Source organism: Bicyclus anynana, chromosome 21, assembly GCF_947172395.1.
Source record: "Bicyclus anynana chromosome 21, ilBicAnyn1.1, whole genome shotgun sequence".
NCBI classification, from domain to species: domain Eukaryota; kingdom Metazoa; phylum Arthropoda; class Insecta; order Lepidoptera; family Nymphalidae; genus Bicyclus; species Bicyclus anynana.
The window spans coordinates 11,651,993-11,672,899 of NC_069103.1; the positions used below are offsets into that span (position 1 = coordinate 11,651,993).

Consider the following 20,907-nt stretch of genomic DNA (forward strand, 5'->3'; position numbering starts at 1 on the left):
CAGAGAATTATCTTCATTCTCTGCGTGTGTGAAGTCTGCCAATCCGCATTGGGCCAGCGTGGTGGACTATTGGCCTAACCCCTCTCATTCTGAGAGGAGACTCGAGCTCAGCAGTGAGCCGAATATGGGTTGATGACGACGACATTTTAGGTATTAACTTACCGCATTAATATCGAACTTTTCGACGATGTTTATTTCATTTATATCACACTGTCCGTTCTGTATAACTGGACCTCCGTAATTGTCAGGGTAATAGAAGCAGTTTTCTTCAGTGTGTCCCCTTGGGACGTAGTAATCTTGTCTGAGGACTGGAACTGTGTTAATGACTTTATCGATTTCTGCTTTTGATGCTTCAGTAAGCTGCTTTGTCCTGCTAAGCTTCCAACTGGCAACTGCAATATAAGTTCATTATGAATCCTACTAATATTATAAAAGCAAAAGTTTGTATGGATGTTTATTTGGATATTTGTTACTCTATAACGCTGCAACTACTGAAACGATTTGGTTGAAATTTGGAATGGAAATAGATTTTATTCTGAAATAACATATAGGCTATCCTTTGTTCCCGCGGGATTTGTGAAAACCTAAATTTGACGTGGGCGAAGACGCGGGCGTCCGCGAGTAGAAAATATTTTTTTTATTAATTTACAATGATGTTTATTTAATTTCAAGAAATCGAGAATCGTTATTTAGTTGTAGTAGAGCTCTTGTCTCTGCAACATCGATCTTATGGGTATGACTGCCGGTGAAATTACTTGTACACAAGTCTTAATACATGCTGAGGCTCAATACCTACGAGCACCTACAATACGACAATTATTTGTTCGGTGCATACAAAGTATAAGGCTCAGAGTCACACAGCGGGCGACGGAACGAGCTATGTTAGGAGTATCTCTGCGTGATCGAATCAGAAATGAGGAGATCCGCAGAAGAAACAATGTCACCGACATAGCTCAACGAGTTGCGAAGCTAGCAAGCTAATGGCAATGGGCGGGGTACATAGTTCGAAGAGCCGATGGACGTTGGGGTCCCAAAGTGCTGGAATGGCGACCCCGCACTAGTAAGCGCAGTGTTGGTCGACTCCCCACCAGGTGGACTGACGACATCAAGTGAGTCGCAGGGATTCGCTGGATGCAGGCGGCTCATTATCGTGATGTTTGGAAGTCCCTCCAAAAGGCGTATGTCCTGCAGTGGACTCCATCGGCTGATATGATGGTGATGAATACTATTACTTTCTATATTCCTCAGGGTATACATTGCGTTTATGCATCTACAAAGTGCACTCTACTGATGAGTACGACGCTCCTGAAGGAAGTATGCCCTGGGAAGTGTTACTAGGTTAGAAACGATGGTTTTTCCACTTTGCATCAAAGGGATGTGCTTGTTATATCAATATCTTACCTCTACGGTGTTCCGTATCGGTGTTGACGCAAGAGTACACCAGAGCATAGTTACTGTAATCAGTACTTAGCACCCAGTACGGTGATGCAGTTTTTACTGAAACAAAATCAATAAAATATTAGAATAAATAAAATAAAATGTAAAGCACATGTTCTCAAATTGGGTGTTAACGCCATATTGTGGGAGTAGGGGCCCATTGGCAGAGAAGGGTAGTAAATATATTCCAATAAAAACGTCTGAGAAATTAATATAATTTGAGTAAAAAAAATATATTTAGTTTTTACAATTTACAGATTTTATTTTTCTGTGTGAAAATTGATTTAGTTAGTTGAAATTTGAACTAGAACTGATGATGATGATGTAACCTATTTTGGCTTTAAGATCTAATTAAAAAATGTATGAATACAAACAAAGTTATAAATAATTTCGTAGTGGACAAACAAGACAAACGAGTTGCCTGTTCATTTTTGGTCTGATGATATCCAAATGAATATCTCATCTAACATTTGGTATTATAGTATGCCAAGGACAACAGAAACTGGCAAGGCATTCAAAATTAGGTCAACATTAAATGGTGAAAAATTGATATTTTTAAATCGAGTATTTAGGAGCACAAGAACTTGGGCGCTTCGGATAAAAAAGGCGGTGGGCAAAACAAGGTTGAGAAACTATGTTTTAAAGAAAAGATACATTATCATAGTTATTAGGTAAAGTCGAAGATTTGCTGACAAAATACTCACGATTAGTTCCAGCAATTGGGAATGACACCGTAAGTTTAGCTGATCCGTCGTCAGTGGCCAATACAGCAGTCCCTCGGATAGTGTCCAGCTCTTGGCGAACGACTTGTGTGTTGAAGACATCCACACCAGCTGCAGTGAGAGAATAGGTTGCCGTGGGACAGGTGCCATCTTGGAACTGGACTGGGTAACCTTCGATGTCGTACCAAGTGTCCATGTACTGTAAATAGGCATGATTATATTATTTAGAGAGTCCATCAATGAAACAGTTGTCAGGAGTTTCCGATTGTGTAAGTAACTCCTTAAAACTTAACCGTACTCCTTAACTCCTTAACCGTAGACTCCTTAAAAGGACCTCAGCGGCGTCCTCGGGACTTTTGGTCAAGGGCAAAATTAGAATAGATGGGTGGAACGACTCTCTAAGGGCATCTCGTCAAAGACTCGGTCTCGGACTTTGACTTATAGAAGGCCGTTTTGGAAGAGGATTTTTCTGAGTGTATCAGACGTCAGATATCTTGGACCTTTATTGTTACTGTATTGCTTGGTTTAGATGGAAATGCGGATGTGGTTTGAGAGATTTATAGACCTGTATAGTTTAGATTGAAATTAAAGGCAGAGGCGGTATAATTAGGTCATGATCTAAGCGTGTCAAGGTGTTGTTTTATTATGGCTACGGTTTTTCAGTTAACATCAGATAAAAGAAAATTTTATTTTATTATATTTATTTTATTTTATATATTTTATTGGAAATTGTGTCACACATTACAATTACACTACAACTACACTATTGTAGCGTCCGATGCCTCAACCACCTGAAAAATGCGAGACCAAAACTCGAGTAGCATTATTATCAACCACCACACTGTCATGTTTGACACAACCTTGAAAAAGGTACCTTTAGGTAGGGTCAGTGTTTACTTCTTTCGTCTTTGTTTTATTCCATGACAAGTTAGCCCTTCACTGCGATCTCACCTAATGTTAAGTGAAGATGTAGTCTAAGATGGAAGCAGACTTACTTGGCAGAGGTACAAGTTCATTCTACCAATATCTCTGACGGTTTCTACGCGGTATCGTACTGCAACGTTAATCGCTTGTGGTAACAAGTCATGGCCGATGGCTACCACAAGACTAGACCTGAGCCAATTTAGAAATTATAAAATCATAAAATGGCCCGAGGTGGTAATAGAATAAAAGAAACAGGACCTATCTGTTGAGAACTGAAAGTTCGTGAATCTGTTCGTCGATCGTAGTCGTTTTTGTCCCATTAGCTTATACCATAAAAAATATAATCCAAAAACAGAAATGGTTGCTGAAATATACGAGTAGCTTAATGTACAGCTGGTTCTATGTAAGGTCGTCATACTTATAATCTGTAGAGAGATCAATTCTGTACATGAAATATATTTCCAAAATAACTATCATTGGTTAGTGATCGATACTGATGCCAAATATGCAATCAGTAAAAATTTTGTCCGTCTGTCTGTTCGTTGTTCGTTATAGAAACAAAAACTACTCGACGGATTTTAACGAAACTTGGTACAATTATTCTTCATACTCCTGGGTAGGTCATAGTATACTTTTCATCACGCTACGACCTTAGGAAAACGGGAGAAGTTACTCAATTTTTACAGCGATACTAAGGGTAAGGACTGGATTAAAGAGGTCTAACGGTGGACGAAGTCGCGGGCGTCCGCTAGTGTTATCACATAAATGTTTACATAAATATTTAGGAGTAAAGTAATTACCGCTGTCGCATTAAATCCTGTGACTACTGGTATGTTCGGGTCGCACTGGCCTCTGAACACCAAGGGGTTGCCATCAGGAGTCGGGTAATAGAAGCAGGCATCGTCGGAATGCTCTACCTTCAGGTAAAAACGTTCGTTCAGAACATCGATAGTAGCGATCCTTTCGTTGATTTTGGTTATCGCGTTGTTTGTCAACTCTCTGGTACGACTGAGTTTCCAAGACCATACTGAAATAAAGGTAATAATTGAGTATTCGCGTGAGATTCATCATTATCATCATCTTCATCAACCAATGGATGTCGCCTGCTGAACATAGGTCTCTTTTAATATCTAGCTAACTCCCTGTAATCTTTGAAACTTGTTGAGCTATGTCGGTGACTTTGATTCTTGCCGATCTTACTATTTTACTTGTGCAGATATAGATACTGATATATTGAATAGCATACTCTATTGCTGCTAAGTGTTTCTGAGTTTTCGTGAGATTGAGGTAACAGAGGTATTCAGAGGTTAAAGATTCGATTGTGACTTAAACATTAAAAAAATGTTAATTGGGCATCTCCATAAAAATATTCAATTTGTATATAAATAACTATTAGACGCCACGTGGATTCACCCGCGTGGTTCCCGTCCCCTCAAGAATATGGATAAAATATAGCCTATAGCCTTCCACGATAAATACTCTATCTAACACTGGAATAATTATCAAATCGGACCAGTAATTCCTGAGATTAGCGCGTTCAACCAATCAAACAAACAAACAAACACTTCAGCTTTATAATTTTATTATAGATAATGCATTTTTATAATTTACCTCTTCGTCGACCATTTTCGATGTTGCGACAACTGTAAACGAGAGCATATGAAGTATAATCTGTATCAAGAACCCAGTAAGAAGCCGGTTCTTGGTCTGAAAAAAAAATAAATAAATCATCATTATAATTGATTCGTTGTTCTACCATTCACAGGGGCATTTATTGGCTACTAAAAATAAACTTACTTCCGGGAAAAGATACACTTAGCTTAGCGCTTCCATCTGTACTGGCCAAAACTGCCGTGCCGTTAATACTATAGAGTCTTTGATTCACAACGTCAGTGTTGTATACATCGACGACTGCACCGGGTGCTAATGTGTATGTAGCTTCCTTGCAACCACCTTGCAAACTTTGGAAATCGGATACATAAGTCTCTATCATACGCCATCGGCCTCCGTACTAATAATTAACAAAGAAAAGAAAATTATTATAAAGATTTAGTTATTTACACAGTAAATTACATTGAGCACAAATCACAAGCTTTAGTAAATATTTATTCATAAAACTCATTATAAAATTATTAGAACTAAAGTGATCGTTAAATCCCGTTGATGAATTTGAGTGTAGGTCAAAATATTGCAGTTTTAAAGGTAAGGAATAAAAAGGGCTCTTGCCACCATAAATATTCCTGCGCTAATCGAGCCGTCAGGAATCAGTCGGGATGATGGCAAGAGACCTGATGGATTGACGATTTTTCGGCACTGCGACAAGGAGTCGCAAAAAATTTTACAGAATAATTTCACCGTGGCTAGTTGCCTCGACTGGTGACAGAAGGGCTGGCTCATTTTTTGCGCAAAAGACCAGCCTGGCTGTCCAGCGCGGAAATGCAGCCAGTATTCTTGCCACCATTCCACGTGGGCATGATTTATTAGGATAAGTTAGCTTAAGTTTCATATTGTATTCTTTCTCAAGAAAGGAATATTAAATGAGGTAACTCACCGCGGATGCATCGAAATTCTGTACGACTGCTAAGGTTTCGTCACACTGGCCAACAAATTCAACAGGTACTCCAGGAGGTATATCAGGTAGATAGAAACACGCCTTATCCGATTGGTCAACCTCTTCATAATACTGATTGTCCAAAACGTCTATCTCTTTTATTTTATTATTGATAGCAGTATTACCAGCGGTAGATAGTTGTTGCGATCTGCTCAGTTTCCAACTGAAAACTACAATTCAGGTAATGTAAAAGAAAGTTTTATTAATATTTGATGAAAACTTTTGAAATTTACGACGAATTGTTTTTACCTCCTCTTGAATATTGGTCTAAATTGATACAGCTGTAAGCTAATGCATAGTCTTCGTAATCTGTGCTTAGAACCCAGAATGGAATGGTGATAGCTGAAATGTATGATAATAATTTAAGTATAATGATAGATATAGATGTGTAGTTCTTTGTGTATAATTTATAGAGTTGCAGATTGTTAGATCAGAAACCAAAAAGTGATATAGAGAAAAATAAGAGTAATCTTAGTATCAATTTTCAATACCTATCTTCAGTTAAAAATTTTGTGGTGTTACCTCCTAATAATAGGTAGGTACATCGAGACACGTTAGGCCAAATTCAAAGTTCTTCTCATTTAAATAATAATTACAATTGTCTAGGTGGAAATTATATCTTTTAGTAATATCTGTATATACCACTACCGTAAACACTGTTTGGAAAAGGGTAAAGCAATAAAATACTCTTTACCGTCTCCAGAATATATAAATGAGTTCTGCTTTGATAGTGTATGTTCTCTACGTGTGTGAAGTCTGCTAATCTGCATTGGGCCAGCGTGGTGTACTATTGGCCTAACCCCTCTCATCCTGAGAGGAGACTCGAGCTCAGCAGTTAGCCGAATATGGGTTGATAATGGTGAGTGTGTATGACTTACTAGATGTTCCAGATGTGAGAGTAATAGTCAACTTTCCGCTAGTATCTTGAGGTGATGTGAATGTCACTCTGCTGTTTGTAATGCCACGGATTTGGTTGATAATATTGGAGGACACAAGATCCAATGCATTGCTAGATCCCAAAGTGTATTCGTGGTTGATGCACTGGCCGGTCTGTTGTTCTTTTGGATAAGCTTCTACTTCATGCCATACTCCTTGGAACTGCAAATGTACGAATAGATTATCAACATTAGCTAGATAGAGAGCAAGATCAAACAAAACTAATTATAGTAATTTTAAACTTACATAGTTAAATATTGTTCTAAACATTGGATTAAAAATGTAAAAAAAAAAACTTGAAAAAGTGGATAATATTTGAATTGTTTGTAATGAACGATACTTGAATTTTTGAAAATTTGAAAAAACTACTATTTGAAAAAACTACTATTTGAATTGTAATGATTTTGTAATGAACGATACTTGGCTTTAAAAAAAATGCTTCTGTGATCAATTTAACTAAACTAAACTTAATATAATTTAATTTACCATTAAATTGATCAAAGAAACATTTTTTTTACAAGTAAACGTTTAACGTTTTTTTTCAAGTATTTACCATTTGTATTACTTACAGTGTTCATATTAAAATTAGGTACAGCTTGGATGGTATTATCGCATTGTCCACGGAAAACAACAGGCACTCCCGGCTGTGGTTCAGGGTAGTAGAAGCAACTGGCGTCACTTTGATCAGATTTTACATAGTACTTATCATCAAGCACGGGCACTTTGCTTATAGCTATATCTATATCTCTTACGGCTTCGGCAGTCAATTGTTTGGATCTGCTTAACTTCCACGATGATACTGTAATATAATGTGTTTTGAAATGTAGCAAACAAGTCAACACATTAAAAGCAGATGTTTTTTTTTCAATTTTGTTATTTCAGCTCATGCAAATAATTAAACGTTGTAGTGAAAGATGTGGATTTTTTTTTTGAAAATATAAAAAGATAATTAAACATATTTTATAATTTTAGAATAAAAGACTTACCTCTTCGTCGATCTGAGCTGAGATTGATACATGTATATACAAGGGAATATGATTTGTAATCCGTAGCAAGGACCCAGTATGGTGATTCATCTTTAAAATAAATAAATAATCATGAATAAATTAATTTTGAAAATTCTGTAGAAAAATGTCTAGTCTATAATCCAGTGCTTCCGTGGATACCATTACATACATTATACATACATTGTATATATGAAAAATATTAAAAATTGGATAATTTTAGTTGTATTTCTTAAATATGCATTCTTATATCTAGAAGATTCTGCTCTGAATTCGTCTTTACAAATATGTATTTACTGAGACTGAAAATAGGCTTCTCTCGTTCCTAAATAATGATCAGAGGAGTGTTTTATTCACCTCAAGTAAAAGTAAGGTCAAGTGCTGAGCTATTCAACTTTTTTGTGATTTATTACACGTTTTAGCACTATGACAAGAGTTTTAATAGGGGAAAATATTTTGTGGGAATTTCTGTAAAGATTAAAAAAGGTAAATGTTTGTTTTTCCGTCTCTCTTTAGTCGGTACTTCATCCCTCATGACTGCAGACTGTGATGCCAAGTAATTCTCTTCACCTTGCCGGTCAATCTCTGGCCATTTGAACGGTAATATATAAGGAATGGACGCCTGTAGTATTGAATTCATCTTACTATCGTGTTGAAGATCATTTCAAATAATAATCATCCATATTAAAAAAATAGAACTTACTGATGTTTCCTCCAACAGGGAATCTTACGGTTAGTTTAGCGGATGTATCGTTGGTTGGTACCAATGTGGCTGTTCCATTGATCGTATCGAGTCTTTGATCAATGACTTGTGTGTTGAAGACTTCTACCACACCATCGCCTAGGGTGTAGTGAGCATTACCACAAGTGCCTCGTGCGTTGAATGTGGGATAGGATTCTATACTATACCATAAACCCATATACTGTAAATAAAGATAAAATTTGCGTTACTGGTACATTTCTTCAGTACATTTATAATATTTCTAGCGGACCCAGACACGCTTCACTTTTGACGGTTATGAAAGCAACCAATCGCAAGAAAGCTATCAGCGACAAACAGAGTTTTTAGCCGCTTATAAATAAGAAGAAAATCTTGGCGAGTCCAAGGCAAAATGTTAATATCGACGTGTATAAGCCAACTTTCAAGGTTTATGCTATTTCTCTGGTTTTAAAGCGAAAGAGCGTGTAGGTATATTTATAATCAAAATAACTTTATTGTCTTAAAATGAATTAAATGAATTGTTTAAGATTGACATTGAAGCATTCCTTTAACGATTCTCCAATTTTGTTATTAACATAGAAATGAAAAATGGTTTATAGTTCTGTTTTTTTGGTAGGTCAACAATCCACAAAAGTCTTCCTACTAATATTATAAACGCGAAAGTTAGCTGTATGTTTGTTACTCTATAACGTAGCTTTTTATGAAGCAATTTAGCTGAAATTTGTAATGAAAATAAATTTTACTCTGCATTAACACATAGTACTGTTCATCCCGAAAAAATCCATGGTTCCCGCGGGATTTTAAAAACTAAATTCCACGTGAACGAGGTCGCGGGCGTCCGCTAGTTAAATTATAAAAACTTACATCAGCTGCCTTAAAATCAGTGACTACAGGTACATTTTCATCGCACAAGCCCCTGAATTCCACGGGATTGCCATCAGGAGTTGGATAATAGAAGCAGGCTTCATCAGTTTGATTTATCTTCACATAGAACCGATTGTTGAGTACATTGATAGAATTAACAATGTTTTCGATTTTTGTTTGGGCATTGGTTGTTAGTTCCGCTGCTCGACTGAGCTTCCAACTCCATACTGTAACATTTAATAAATTTATAGTACCAGAGTGCCCGGCGGGAGTTTTCAATGTTTTCATACTGTGATGATCGTGTAAACGGAAATGCGAATTTGTAAGGAATTGAAACAGTTGTGCAGTAGTGCCACTAGATGGCGCTGTTTCTATTCCTTACATTCATACTGTGAATGAGAACTACGAATAGACACTCTGACTACTTGGCTGACTATGGTATAAAAGGATCCCAAAGAACTAAGACTCTTTGACGAAAACGCATACCAGCGTTCGAAATTTCGCCGATTCATTGGAAAAGCAGACCCCGTAATATGCGAGGTCAAAGAAGAAAAAAATCAAATAACAATGATCATGTACTAGATATATCTTTGCAGGGTGATGATATTTCTTTGTAAGATCAAGATATGCGAGGTGAAAGAAGAAGAAGAAGAAGATCAAATAACAATGATCAAGGACTAGAAAGAGCTTTGTAGGGTGATGATATTTCTTTGTAAGATCAAAAAAGTGAAGTTACCTCGACGCTGTTGGTCATTTATGTCCACGCAGCTGTACACCAATGCATATGTATCGTAATCAGTGTCCAAAACCCACAAGTTCGAAGAATCAGGGGCTGAAAGTAAAATAATTATTAACAATAGATATAAATTATACAAGTAGATCAATAGATCTATGTTTTTATAACTCGACGGTGTGAAATGAATGAATCTCTACCTCTATTTATAATATCACTTTAGACAGAGAAATAGAAACGTTCTCGAGATGCTGGTGAGTTATAAAAACATCATTACAGTGGTACTAACTGATCATTATGATCAAACGACAATAAACAAGTACGTTTTGTTGTTATATGGATCATCATAACTTTCAACAGGTGATTCATGTTTTAATTGCTATTTAAATTAAATAATATAATTACCATTAGGGAATGTAACAATGAATTTCCCACTTCCATCGGTGCCATCTAATATTGCAGTACCAGTTTCAGTGTAAAGGTTCTGATTTACTACTTCAGTGTTATCGATGTTAATCGTATTATTTGAGCCAAGCTTATAGTTAGCTTCTAAACAACCACCTGCGAGACTTTGGAAATCTGATGCATAGCTCTCAATTACACGCCACCGCCCAAGATACTGTGAAACAAAGATATATTGGCTATAAAACAATGTTAATTGCTGCTAATTAACAGACCATTTTAACTTGATGTCTATGGTTAAATTGATTTACTAATTAAATGTCTAGACCGTTCATTAAACGCAGTCATTCAATGACATCGCTAAAAAGCAACTAGCCAAAACATGGATCGAAACAACCTAGCGATTCTATAAAGTAACAGCGCTGTAACGTGTCATGATTTGTTATGGCAATTTCGTTGTTAGTGATGAAAAAGTACATTTTAGTTTTTGTGCCCTATAAATATAAAGTTCAAATTCGGATAAAACGTGTTATATGCGAAAAGGTCGTCAACGAGTGTAAAATTTCGGAATCGCACTTCTGATAGCTGAATGTCGGTAGTCATTTAGTTATTGATGAATTTTTAAGTTAGGGATACAGTCGGGGTAGAGTAGGGGTATATCCTACCCCTAGGTAAGGTAGGGGTAAAGCGAAGCTTGACCGGCTCCGCTTGTATTACGTAGAAGCTTAAGGTACAAATAAGCAATTTGACTGGGAGGTCGTGTATATCCGCTAAGAGTTTCAGTGCTGGAGGTCTAAGGGCGAACAAAGTCGTTGGCGTCCGCTAGTTTATTAAAAAATACATAATATACTTACCCTGATAGCGTTGAAGTTCTGAAGAACCGGAATATTACTATCGCATTGTCCGTTAAATATAACCGGTTGCCCGGGAAGTATGTCGGGTAAGAAGAAGCAAGCGTTGTCTGATTGGTCGATTTTTTCGAAATACTTCTCATGTAATACGTCGATCTCTGATATTTTGTTATCTATCGATATAACTGCGGATGACGATAGTTCTTTTGACCTGCTTAACTTCCAACTGTACACTGTAAAATAAATGTTTTAAAATAAGAACATTGCAATTACGAATGTGTAAACTAGATGGCGCTATGCCAGAAAATATACACGCTATCGTTTGGTTTTTTACAAATGTATATATAGTTGACTACGATACGTGATTTGTATCTCTGGTTTCCCTTCAAAACGCATAAATCTTTCGCCTTTTACTAAAGATTTCCGTGGAGGGGAACACTCAAATGAGTCTTTCATATTTTTGACACCCTATGAACTTTCATAGGGTCATGAACGTATATATCTATACATGCGCGAAACAGTGCTTCTAAAAGTAATGATATGATACGTATCACTTTTACGTGATGAAAAACGATACGTACGTAATGATATGATACGTATCACTTTTACGAAAATGTTATATCACACTGAGATATCACATCTGAATCTGACATCACTCCAAACATTACCCGAACATAACTACTTTACGACTCCTAGCAGCACACATAGCACGTGGGCGCGCGCGGCGCGCGTAATTTGAGCATCACTTATATTACATAGCGCGGCCGAGTGAGTAGTACAAAGCGACAAAAAGAGTGCAAGTGCGAGCGGGATAACAAATGATGTTTGCGCCAAGCCATGCCATTGCAAACATCACCTTTTACATACATTACGCGCTTTGTGTATAGGCTTGAACCGACCTTTTGTATCGGAGCGTCAATGTATTGAATTTATTACGAGCGCTTTGGTCGGTCTCGGGACATATTACTTCGAGTGATGTTTGGACGGAGTGATGCTTGATTGATGGTGAGGTGATATCTCATTGGTGATATTACGCGCATTACTTAAAAATTGATTTATGATAAAACAATTTTCAATATCAATATATTGAAAATTGTTTTATCATAAATCAATTTTTAATAGCTTCAGAGATTAGGAGATTACCCTACCAAACCACAAACTTTACCTCTTTATTATTTGTACAGATGTAAGCAAAACATCCAGTAAAAGGCGTGTTAATTTTTTATTTTGATGTTTACAAGAATGTTTTTTAAAAACTTACCTTCTCGTTGTCTGGCATTGATATTCACGCAGCTGTAGGCTAAAGCATAATCATTGTAATTTATGTCCAAAATCCAAAATGGAATGGTAATTGCTGTAAACAAAAATTGTTTTTTGAGTAAATGGCCTTAAAATGACCACGTTATACAGGAAGCTGAGATTTACTTAAGGGATCAATTTAAAAAATTTGCTAAGCAACCCAGTATCCCATAGTTTCAATTAAATTAATATTAGTTAAAATAATTATTAGAATAATCAAAGTAAATTTATTATCTCATATTTAGACAAAAAATTTACTTTGTGTAATAAATATACTACTAAACACTCCTGATATTGCGTGTGGGCCGGGGGCGTGTAGCGATGAATAAAAACCCACGACTGATGCACGTCACTTCCCCGCACGCACGATTTCACACCTGACTATAAATATCATAGTGTTTCAGTTGCCCGTCGGAATTGTAATATTTCAATCAATGAATAGTTTATAGCAACAGTTGCTTTGAAAGTTAAGACTTTTTTGGAAAAAGTTGTTAGAAAGAATGTTATATTTTCTTATTTTTGATATATACTCACTCGTTCCTTCATAATTGAGAGTAATTACAAGTTTTCCAGAAGAGTCGACTGACGTAACTCTACTATTTGTGACTCCAAGGATTTCATTAACAACGTTAGATGATACGAGATCCAAATAGCCTGCTGATCCTAAACTGTACTCGTGGTTGATACATTGGCCGGTTTGATATTCTTTTGGATATGCTGCGATTTCATGCCAAACTCCTTGGAACTACAATGGGAAGAAAATATGTAAGTACTTATTAATAACAAACAGCCTATCAATAGCTAGGCTAGCGGAATTTTTAACCCGTTTTAAAAATGCAAGTTTCACGTCAAGGCGATTCAAATTAGTAAACCCCTTAAGCTGGCTTCATTATCATTATCAACCCATATTCAGCTCAGAATGAGAGGGGTTAGGTCAATAGTCCACCACGCTTGCCTAATGCGGATTGGCAGACTTCACACACGCAGGGAATTAAGAAAATTCAATGATATGCAGGTTTCCTCACGATGTTTTTCCTTCGCCGTTTGAGACACGTGATATTTAATTTCTTATAACACACAAACCTGGGAAGTTGGATGTGCATGCCCAACGTCTGGGCTATCACGGACGTATTAAGGAAATTTTGATCGGTAGGACCTTAAAGGGAAATATGGAACCCTTATATTTTAGCTAAATTTTGTGCCTTGCGTATTGTTTTAGGGAACTTGCTCAGACTATTAGCGTGATTTGTGTAGTATCACTAAAACTTGTGGTGTTAGAACTTTTGATAATATTAAACTGCCACTTGTATCGGCTATTTATATACTATTTTCCTTTTGGCATGGAGACCCTTGGTCCATGGAGTCACAGTGCCAAAAAAATCTCCGAATCACCGTAATTAGGCAGTTGTCTCGATTTACCAATCGAGCCAGTCCTTTTGACACCAAAAAAGGGCTGGCTCATTGTTTGTGCAAAGGATCAGCCTGGTAGTCCAACGCGCAAATGCAACCAGTATTTTTCCAGTATTCTCAGTATAAGGATAAGTTGTCTTAAGTTTCCTAATGTATTCTTATGAAGTGTTTAACTTACAGCGGTCATGTTAAAGTTGGCTACAGCTTGTATTGTATCGTCACACTGTCCAGGGAACACAACAGGTTTTCCCGGCTCAGGTTCAGGGTAATAGAAGCAGCCTTGGTCACTGTGATCTCTTGTTACGTAGTACCGGTCATCCAGCACTGGTATGGAAGCAGCGGCAGTGTTAATGGCGGTCACTGCTGCGTTTGTAAGTGTGGTCGTCCTGCTGAGCTTCCAAGACCAGACTATGAAAGAAAATTGATTTATGAAACCTTTTATCTTTACTCAAAACATATACATAATTGTGTTTTTAAAACAAAAAAAACATATGCATCGAATTGAGAACTCCTCGTTGTTTTTGAAGTCGGTCAAAAAGCGCGTATTTACGCATTTGGATGTTCTCCTATAAAACAGCTAGTATTTCAAGGACAAAGGCCTCGCCCACGCTACATACGTTCAGTTTTAACTGTGCAGATAAAGCTATACACTGTACAGTTAAACTGACAGTCGCTACATACGTACTTTGAGTGTTCAATTAAAATTGGACGTCTGTAGCATGGGAGCACTGAAAAGTCTCCCATGCTACATACGTCCAAACAAAACTAAGTAGAAAGATAGTTTTGTTTTTTGCTATTCGTATACCTCTTCATTTTGTACCTGCCATTTTATTTTGGCTAAGGCTAACTAGACCTTGACTACTGAACATTATTTCGATGAAGATTATGTATTTGGAAAATTTCAATAGTAGATAATTAAATAAATATACAGTAAAGATTACCTTGTCGTCTCTCTGCATCGATGTCTACACAAGTATACACGAGGGAATAGGACTTATAATCTGTGTCCAGCACCCAATATGGTGTTGTGATCGTGGCTGTAAAAGAAACAACAGTATCATTCGTTTTGGATCAACTATAGGAGTTGAGGGTAATCAGTCCATTTCATTTATTGGGTCCTACGATTAAAAATGCTAATAATAAGACTGGTTATCTATACCTATCTTTAACTAAATCTACTTTCTGTTCGTATCTTACCACTTTATTTCTACTTTCGGAAAATGGTTTGGCTGTGGATGTGAGTGATTTCTCGGTAATGATGTTTTGATAAACAGGGATTTCTTCTCCCTCTTTGTCATTGCAAATAATTTAGCAACGCAAGTTTAGCATGCTTTTCCTTCTTTTCTTTACTCACCATTAGTTCCTGCTATAGGGAATGTAACAGCTAACTTAGCACTGCCATCACTACTGTTTACTCTTGCGACTCCAGTCATGGTGTCGAGTGTTTGGTTCACAACTTCTGTATTGAAAACATTCACACCATCATCCCCTAAGCTATAGTAAGCGCTGTTACAAGTGCCTTGCTGGAATACAGTGGCATAGGAGGCTACATCGTACCACTGGCCCAAATACTGGAATTAAAAGAGAAAATATTAATTAACTATACTAAAGCCATACTCGAGGAGTACTGTTTACTAACAAAAAAATTAGATATGAGGGTAGAAAATGCATGACATTTCATAACTTTTTATTTTAAATTATGTATTGTTGTATTATAAAATATTATTCAAAATATTTTATATATAACTAATCATTTAAGGCTTATTAATCAAATGTATTTTCATTAATCTAAGAACAAGTTAATTATAATTATTATTAGGTGTGAAATGACTAGCCATTTATACCCTTCATTTGTTTGTTGGTAAACAGTACTCCTTGAGTATGGCTTTAGTATAGATACATTTTGTTAAATATTCTTAGTTTGTGGCGACCAGGAAAGCTGCATATCTTTGGCCACCCAGTTTAAGACTGTCCGTTCAAAAAAATAGCCGTCGTTTTTCAATTCGGAATGCCAATTCAACGCCAGTCGACACGGCAAGACGGCTATTACTACGTCATTTGGTAAACTAAACAGTTAAGGACCTAAGCCAGACAGGTTTAGTACTTTTACTTAAAATCTTAGTCCCTCAATTTTGTTTTTCTTTTTACATGTATATATTACTTATTATAAATTTTCAATAGACCTTAGTATTTTTTCTGACATAAACTAAGAACGGGTCTTATGTAAGACCCTGAATCCTCTTTTGATTTTGCATAAAAGATATCACTTACAGCTGAAGCGTCGAAATTACTAACAACAGGTATTGTTAAATCGCATTGGCCTCGGAATATGGGCGTGTTAGGCCCAGGCGGTGGTAAATAGAAGCAAGCCTGGTCAGATTGGTCGTCTGCTTCAAAGTAGCGGTCATTTAGGACATTGATACTATTGATTATTTGGTCCATCCTCGCTACTGCAAGCGCAGTCAGTTGTGTTGTTCTACTAAGTTTCCAACTGGTGACTAAAATAAGTAAAATTCATTATAATAATAATTTAATTAAACTTTTATTCTAAGGTAAACATATCTTGAGAATAAGTTAAGGCATAGTATCCTATTTAAGAAATCTTATAATGATTATGTATTTTCAATGGAAGTAGAAATCGGTATTAAAATGCAAATAAGTTTCGATATAAAAACCATAGGTACCTCGTCGTTGGTTGTTGGGCAAATTCCTACAACTGTAGACTAACGCGAATGTGTCGTAATCTGTGTCGAGAACCCAATATGGTGCTGGTTCCGTGGCTGAAAGTAGAGGGAAAAAAATAATTTAAATGCATAACTTATTACTGCATTACAAGTTATAATTAAAACAAAAGGTAAATAGGTAAATAAAAATCATGTTAGATGATCGTAAAAACAAAAGATAAACACTGATGTTAAATGGCATATTTATGATCATTTCGTTGTCATAACTATGTGATGATCACTAAATTTTATGATGAAAAGCGATATAGTGAACAGTCACTACACAGTTTTTCATCATTCATCGTTTTAGTATGTACACGTGTAGTAACAACTTTTCTTAATGTAAACACTTACTATTTGGGAAAGTGACCAAAAGTTTAGCACTGCCATCATTTGAAGCAAGAATTGCTGTGCCGTTAATGGAGTCTAGTTCCCTATTTATCACTTGTGTATTATAAACATCAACTGTTGATCCATCTGCATTGAGGGAGTAGGTAGCTTCATTACATTTGCCGATTTGGGACGGTTCTGGATAGCTTGAAATTCGTCGCCAGCGTCCAAGATACTAAAGAAATTAACTTAATACATTAAAATCCGTTGCGTAATGTAAAAAAAATCAAAGACGGCGGGAAACGATTTTGTTTTGTTCAGAGTCATGTTACACTGATATTTTACAGAATTAAATGGGTCGTTTACTTCATCATCTTCAACAACACTGTAGTATATAGGTTTACTAAAGAAGAAGAATAATAAAATATAATTTTAGCAATCAGTAACATCCTAGACATTAACAATACTACTCAAACCAAAGTTTATGCCATTTAGTTCATTTATAGCAGAAACTGTATTCAATATTATCGTAACATTAAATATTACAGAAATATTTAATGAGAGTTGAAGTAAATTATGGAAAAATTACTTAAAATTTCGACTTACCCTAGACGCATTGAAATTCTGTACAACAGGTACACTTTCATCACATTTACCACGGAATGTCACCGGTACACCGGGTACTGGATCCGGTAAATAGAAGCAAGCTTCATCTGTCTGCTTGATCTCCTCAAAGTATTGCTCTTGTAAAACATCTATATCTTGCATAGCATTTGTTATAGCTGCAGAAGCTCCTGTCGTTAATTGTTGGCTTCTACTAAGTTTCCAGCTGAAAACTGGATACAAAATGGTTATTACCCATTCAAAGGCTTTCGCTAAAATCAGTACGGCAGCTAGATGCAGGTGTAAACTGAGTGCTCTATTTGGTTAGCGAGCTATTTAATTTTATGTATTTCTTGTATACGTTATTGCGTGTTAAGTTTTCCTGACCAAATAAAAAATATTTTCTTTTTTTCACATTATTATTATCATCTGAAATGCTTATATAACATTGGTCACTGGAAACTTCATAATCTATATAAAATTCAAATATTTTATTTTATTTTTTTCAATAATTTTATATATTTTTTTTATTCTTTACAAGTTAGCCCTTGATTACAATCTCACCTGATGGTAAGTGATGCAATGCAATCTAAGATGGAAGCGGGCTAACTTGATAGGAGGAGGATGAAAGTCCACACCACTTTCGGTTTCTACACGACATTAAAATATATAACTTACAAGAAAATTTAAGAAACTTTAAATTTTTAATTATCAAACTCACCTCTCCTGTAATCATTGTTAATGTTCACGCAGCTATAAGCTAATGCGTAGCTCTCATAGTCCGTTTGTATAACCCAAAATGGAATGTTAATAACTGTAACAAATAAGTAACGCACTTTTAGTAATTGTTTTAAAAAATATTTTGTTTGGTTGCCCAAGAATATTGCAAGTCCAAATATGTTTATTTATTATTATGATTGGGATGTGTTACTCAGAAAGGCAAAAGCAAAACTGTAATGTATACATTTATTTCTAATTCCATTAAATCTGATGGAGAAATGTTTGCTCTAGGAAACATTTATGTGTATGTAATAAAAACGGCTTGTCCCGCAAGCCTTTAAACAGACGCCGGATAACTCTTGCCAGCATGATGCACTCCATGCTGACCTTGCTTCTTCAAAACTCTCTACAACGATATCAGTCGGACTTGATGAGTTATGATGATGTCCTATGATGAGGATCTGACTAACAAGTGTAGTAGAGTTGGAAGCAGACGCTTAGAAAGCTGGAAGTGCGACGCTTGATATAGATCGTATGCTCAATCCACCGTATCTGACGGGCAGACTCGCTTGGGTCTTATCATCAAACTGTAAATTTTGGATTTTGGACAGAGTATCTTTAAGAGACACATCTAGATATGAAAGCAAATGAAAATATTTCCAAAAGGAACATAAACATATCGAAGGTTAGAAAGGGTCATGTGAGGCTTTATATCTAAAAAGCGATGCAAAAATTTATTAAATATTTTAATTTTGAATTTAAAAGAAAACTCAATTAAATTTATTCTAAAATTATGGATTATAAGTCCCGCGTACTGTTAGTAAATATACAAAACTATTAATTTTGAATAAAATTAATAGGTACCTACCAGATCCACCAGAGGTAAGAGTGATGACTAATCTTCCGCTAGTGTCTTGTGGTGAAGCGAATGTAACTTGACTGTTAGTGATACTAAGAGTCTCGTCCAGAACATTACTTGATACAAGGTTTAATGTGTTGGCAGTGCCAATTGAGTAGTCGTGGTTCACACAATGTCCGGTCTGCTGTTCCTTTGGATAAGCTTCTATTTCGTGCCACATTCCTTGGAACTAAAAACAGAATATATTAATGTTGGTATTTCAAATTAAGCTAGTTGTCTCGGCTGGTGACAGAAAGGCTGGCTCATTTTTTGCGCAAAGGATCACCCTGGCTGTCCAGCGCGGAAATGCAGCCAGTATCTTGCCATCATTCCACGTGGACATGATTTGTATAGTTATTAGGATAAGTTACCTTAAGTTCCTTATTGTATTCTTTCTCAATAAAAAAAGAAAGTTTATTTAAGCTTTTTTTAGCAAATAATACAATTTTTATTCCAGGAGTAGGAGCGTCCAGACTCTCCACAAGGACATCAGCAAACGACTCAGGGAGGCAACAAGCGACTCTCGAGCAACGAATCGCTTTCTCGCGCAACAATTTGTATCGGAATTCAACGTGGGAATGCTGCCTGCGTGATGGGCACCCTACCAAGGGCGGCAAATAATATTTTTAAGTATTAGTTTTAATTTTAATTTAATTTATTTTATTTTTTTACATTTTGTTAATTCATTTTAATGTATCCGTATTATATTTTATTCGTTTAGTTGTACCTTTTGTGTTATAATAAAACATTCCTTTTTTGCAATTTTTATTGAAATATTCTGATAGATATACAAATTATGTCCACGTGGAATCGTGGTAACGGTAAGAATAATTTAATGCGTATCCGCGTTAAAAGGCTCTCAAAAACCACATTCTTTTTTAGTTGTTTGTATTTAAAAACATTGAATTGATATTTGCTTTTGTTTTTCACTCAAGAGCTCATTTTTACTATTACCCAGGTCAAATAATGTCATTTTCAAAGTGATAGTATATTGATTCGAATTTACTCACAGCGGTCATATTAAAATTAGCAATAGCTTGTATATTCATATCGCATTGCCCCGGGAATTCAACTGGCACACCAGGTTTAGGTTCAGGGAAATAGAAGCATCCCTCCCTGGACAGATTCCTTTGTATATAGTAACGATCGTCTAGTACTGGAACGGTAGCTATGGCTTGGTTTATTTCTGTTATCGCCCCTGAAGATAACTCTTTTGACCTACTAAGTATCCAGGACCATACTGAAAAATAATACGAGTATAATATAATGATGATTAAAATCAGACGTGTAATCTATACTAATATTATAAAGCTGAAGAGTTTGTTTGTTTGTTTGTTTGATTGAACGCACTAATCTCAGGAACTACTGGTCCGATTTGAATTTTTTTTTCAGTGCTAGATAGCCCATTTATCGAGGAAAGCTATAGGCTATATTTTATCCCCGTATTCCTACGGGAACGGAAACCACGCGGGCGAAACCGCGCGGCGTCAGCTATATTTCATAGAAGGACAACCAAAGATAGTCTTTACAATACATTTGATTGTGAAGGAAATGGGCATCAAGTTAAAAATACTTTAATTTAATTATTATATGATTGCTTCAAATCGCCTTTTAATGGTTTTAAAAGTATAGTAAGGAATTGCTCGTAATATGTGGTGTTTCACAGGGTTCAATTTAAGCGCCTCTATTGTTTTATTTCTGTAATAATTATCCCTGCGG

General features: G+C 36.0%; 1 protein-coding gene and 1 non-coding gene across 2 annotated transcripts in view; one reads left to right on the forward strand and one right to left on the reverse strand.

Moving 5' to 3' along the window:
• LOC112046433 (uncharacterized) overlaps nt 1-20,907 on the reverse strand; it is a 63,617-nt gene that overhangs the window by 12,289 nt on the left and 30,421 nt on the right. The window contains exons 28-52 of the mRNA XM_052888193.1: nt 20,199-20,428; nt 19,159-19,378; nt 18,292-18,384; nt 17,574-17,803; nt 16,992-17,202; nt 16,599-16,694; nt 14,093-14,322; nt 13,039-13,249; nt 12,467-12,559; nt 11,209-11,438; nt 10,358-10,571; nt 9,956-10,051; nt 9,220-9,446; nt 8,338-8,557; nt 7,617-7,706; nt 7,200-7,429; nt 6,573-6,792; nt 5,944-6,036; nt 5,635-5,864; nt 4,881-5,094; nt 4,695-4,790; nt 3,884-4,110; nt 2,142-2,358; nt 1,402-1,497; nt 163-392 (exon numbers count right to left, since the gene is read on the reverse strand). Coding sequence (XP_052744153.1) covers nt 163-392; nt 1,402-1,497; nt 2,142-2,358; nt 3,884-4,110; nt 4,695-4,790; nt 4,881-5,094; nt 5,635-5,864; nt 5,944-6,036; nt 6,573-6,792; nt 7,200-7,429; nt 7,617-7,706; nt 8,338-8,557; nt 9,220-9,446; nt 9,956-10,051; nt 10,358-10,571; nt 11,209-11,438; nt 12,467-12,559; nt 13,039-13,249; nt 14,093-14,322; nt 16,599-16,694; nt 16,992-17,202; nt 17,574-17,803; nt 18,292-18,384; nt 19,159-19,378; nt 20,199-20,428 — 4,544 coding nt within the window. The remainder of the gene's footprint in view (nt 1-162; nt 393-1,401; nt 1,498-2,141; nt 2,359-3,883; nt 4,111-4,694; nt 4,791-4,880; nt 5,095-5,634; nt 5,865-5,943; nt 6,037-6,572; nt 6,793-7,199; nt 7,430-7,616; nt 7,707-8,337; nt 8,558-9,219; nt 9,447-9,955; nt 10,052-10,357; nt 10,572-11,208; nt 11,439-12,466; nt 12,560-13,038; nt 13,250-14,092; nt 14,323-16,598; nt 16,695-16,991; nt 17,203-17,573; nt 17,804-18,291; nt 18,385-19,158; nt 19,379-20,198; nt 20,429-20,907) is intronic.
• Nucleotides 11,575-11,691, forward strand: LOC112046456 (U5 spliceosomal RNA). Its single transcript, XR_002886887.2, has one exon. It is a non-coding gene; the product is annotated as a U5 spliceosomal RNA (small nuclear RNA).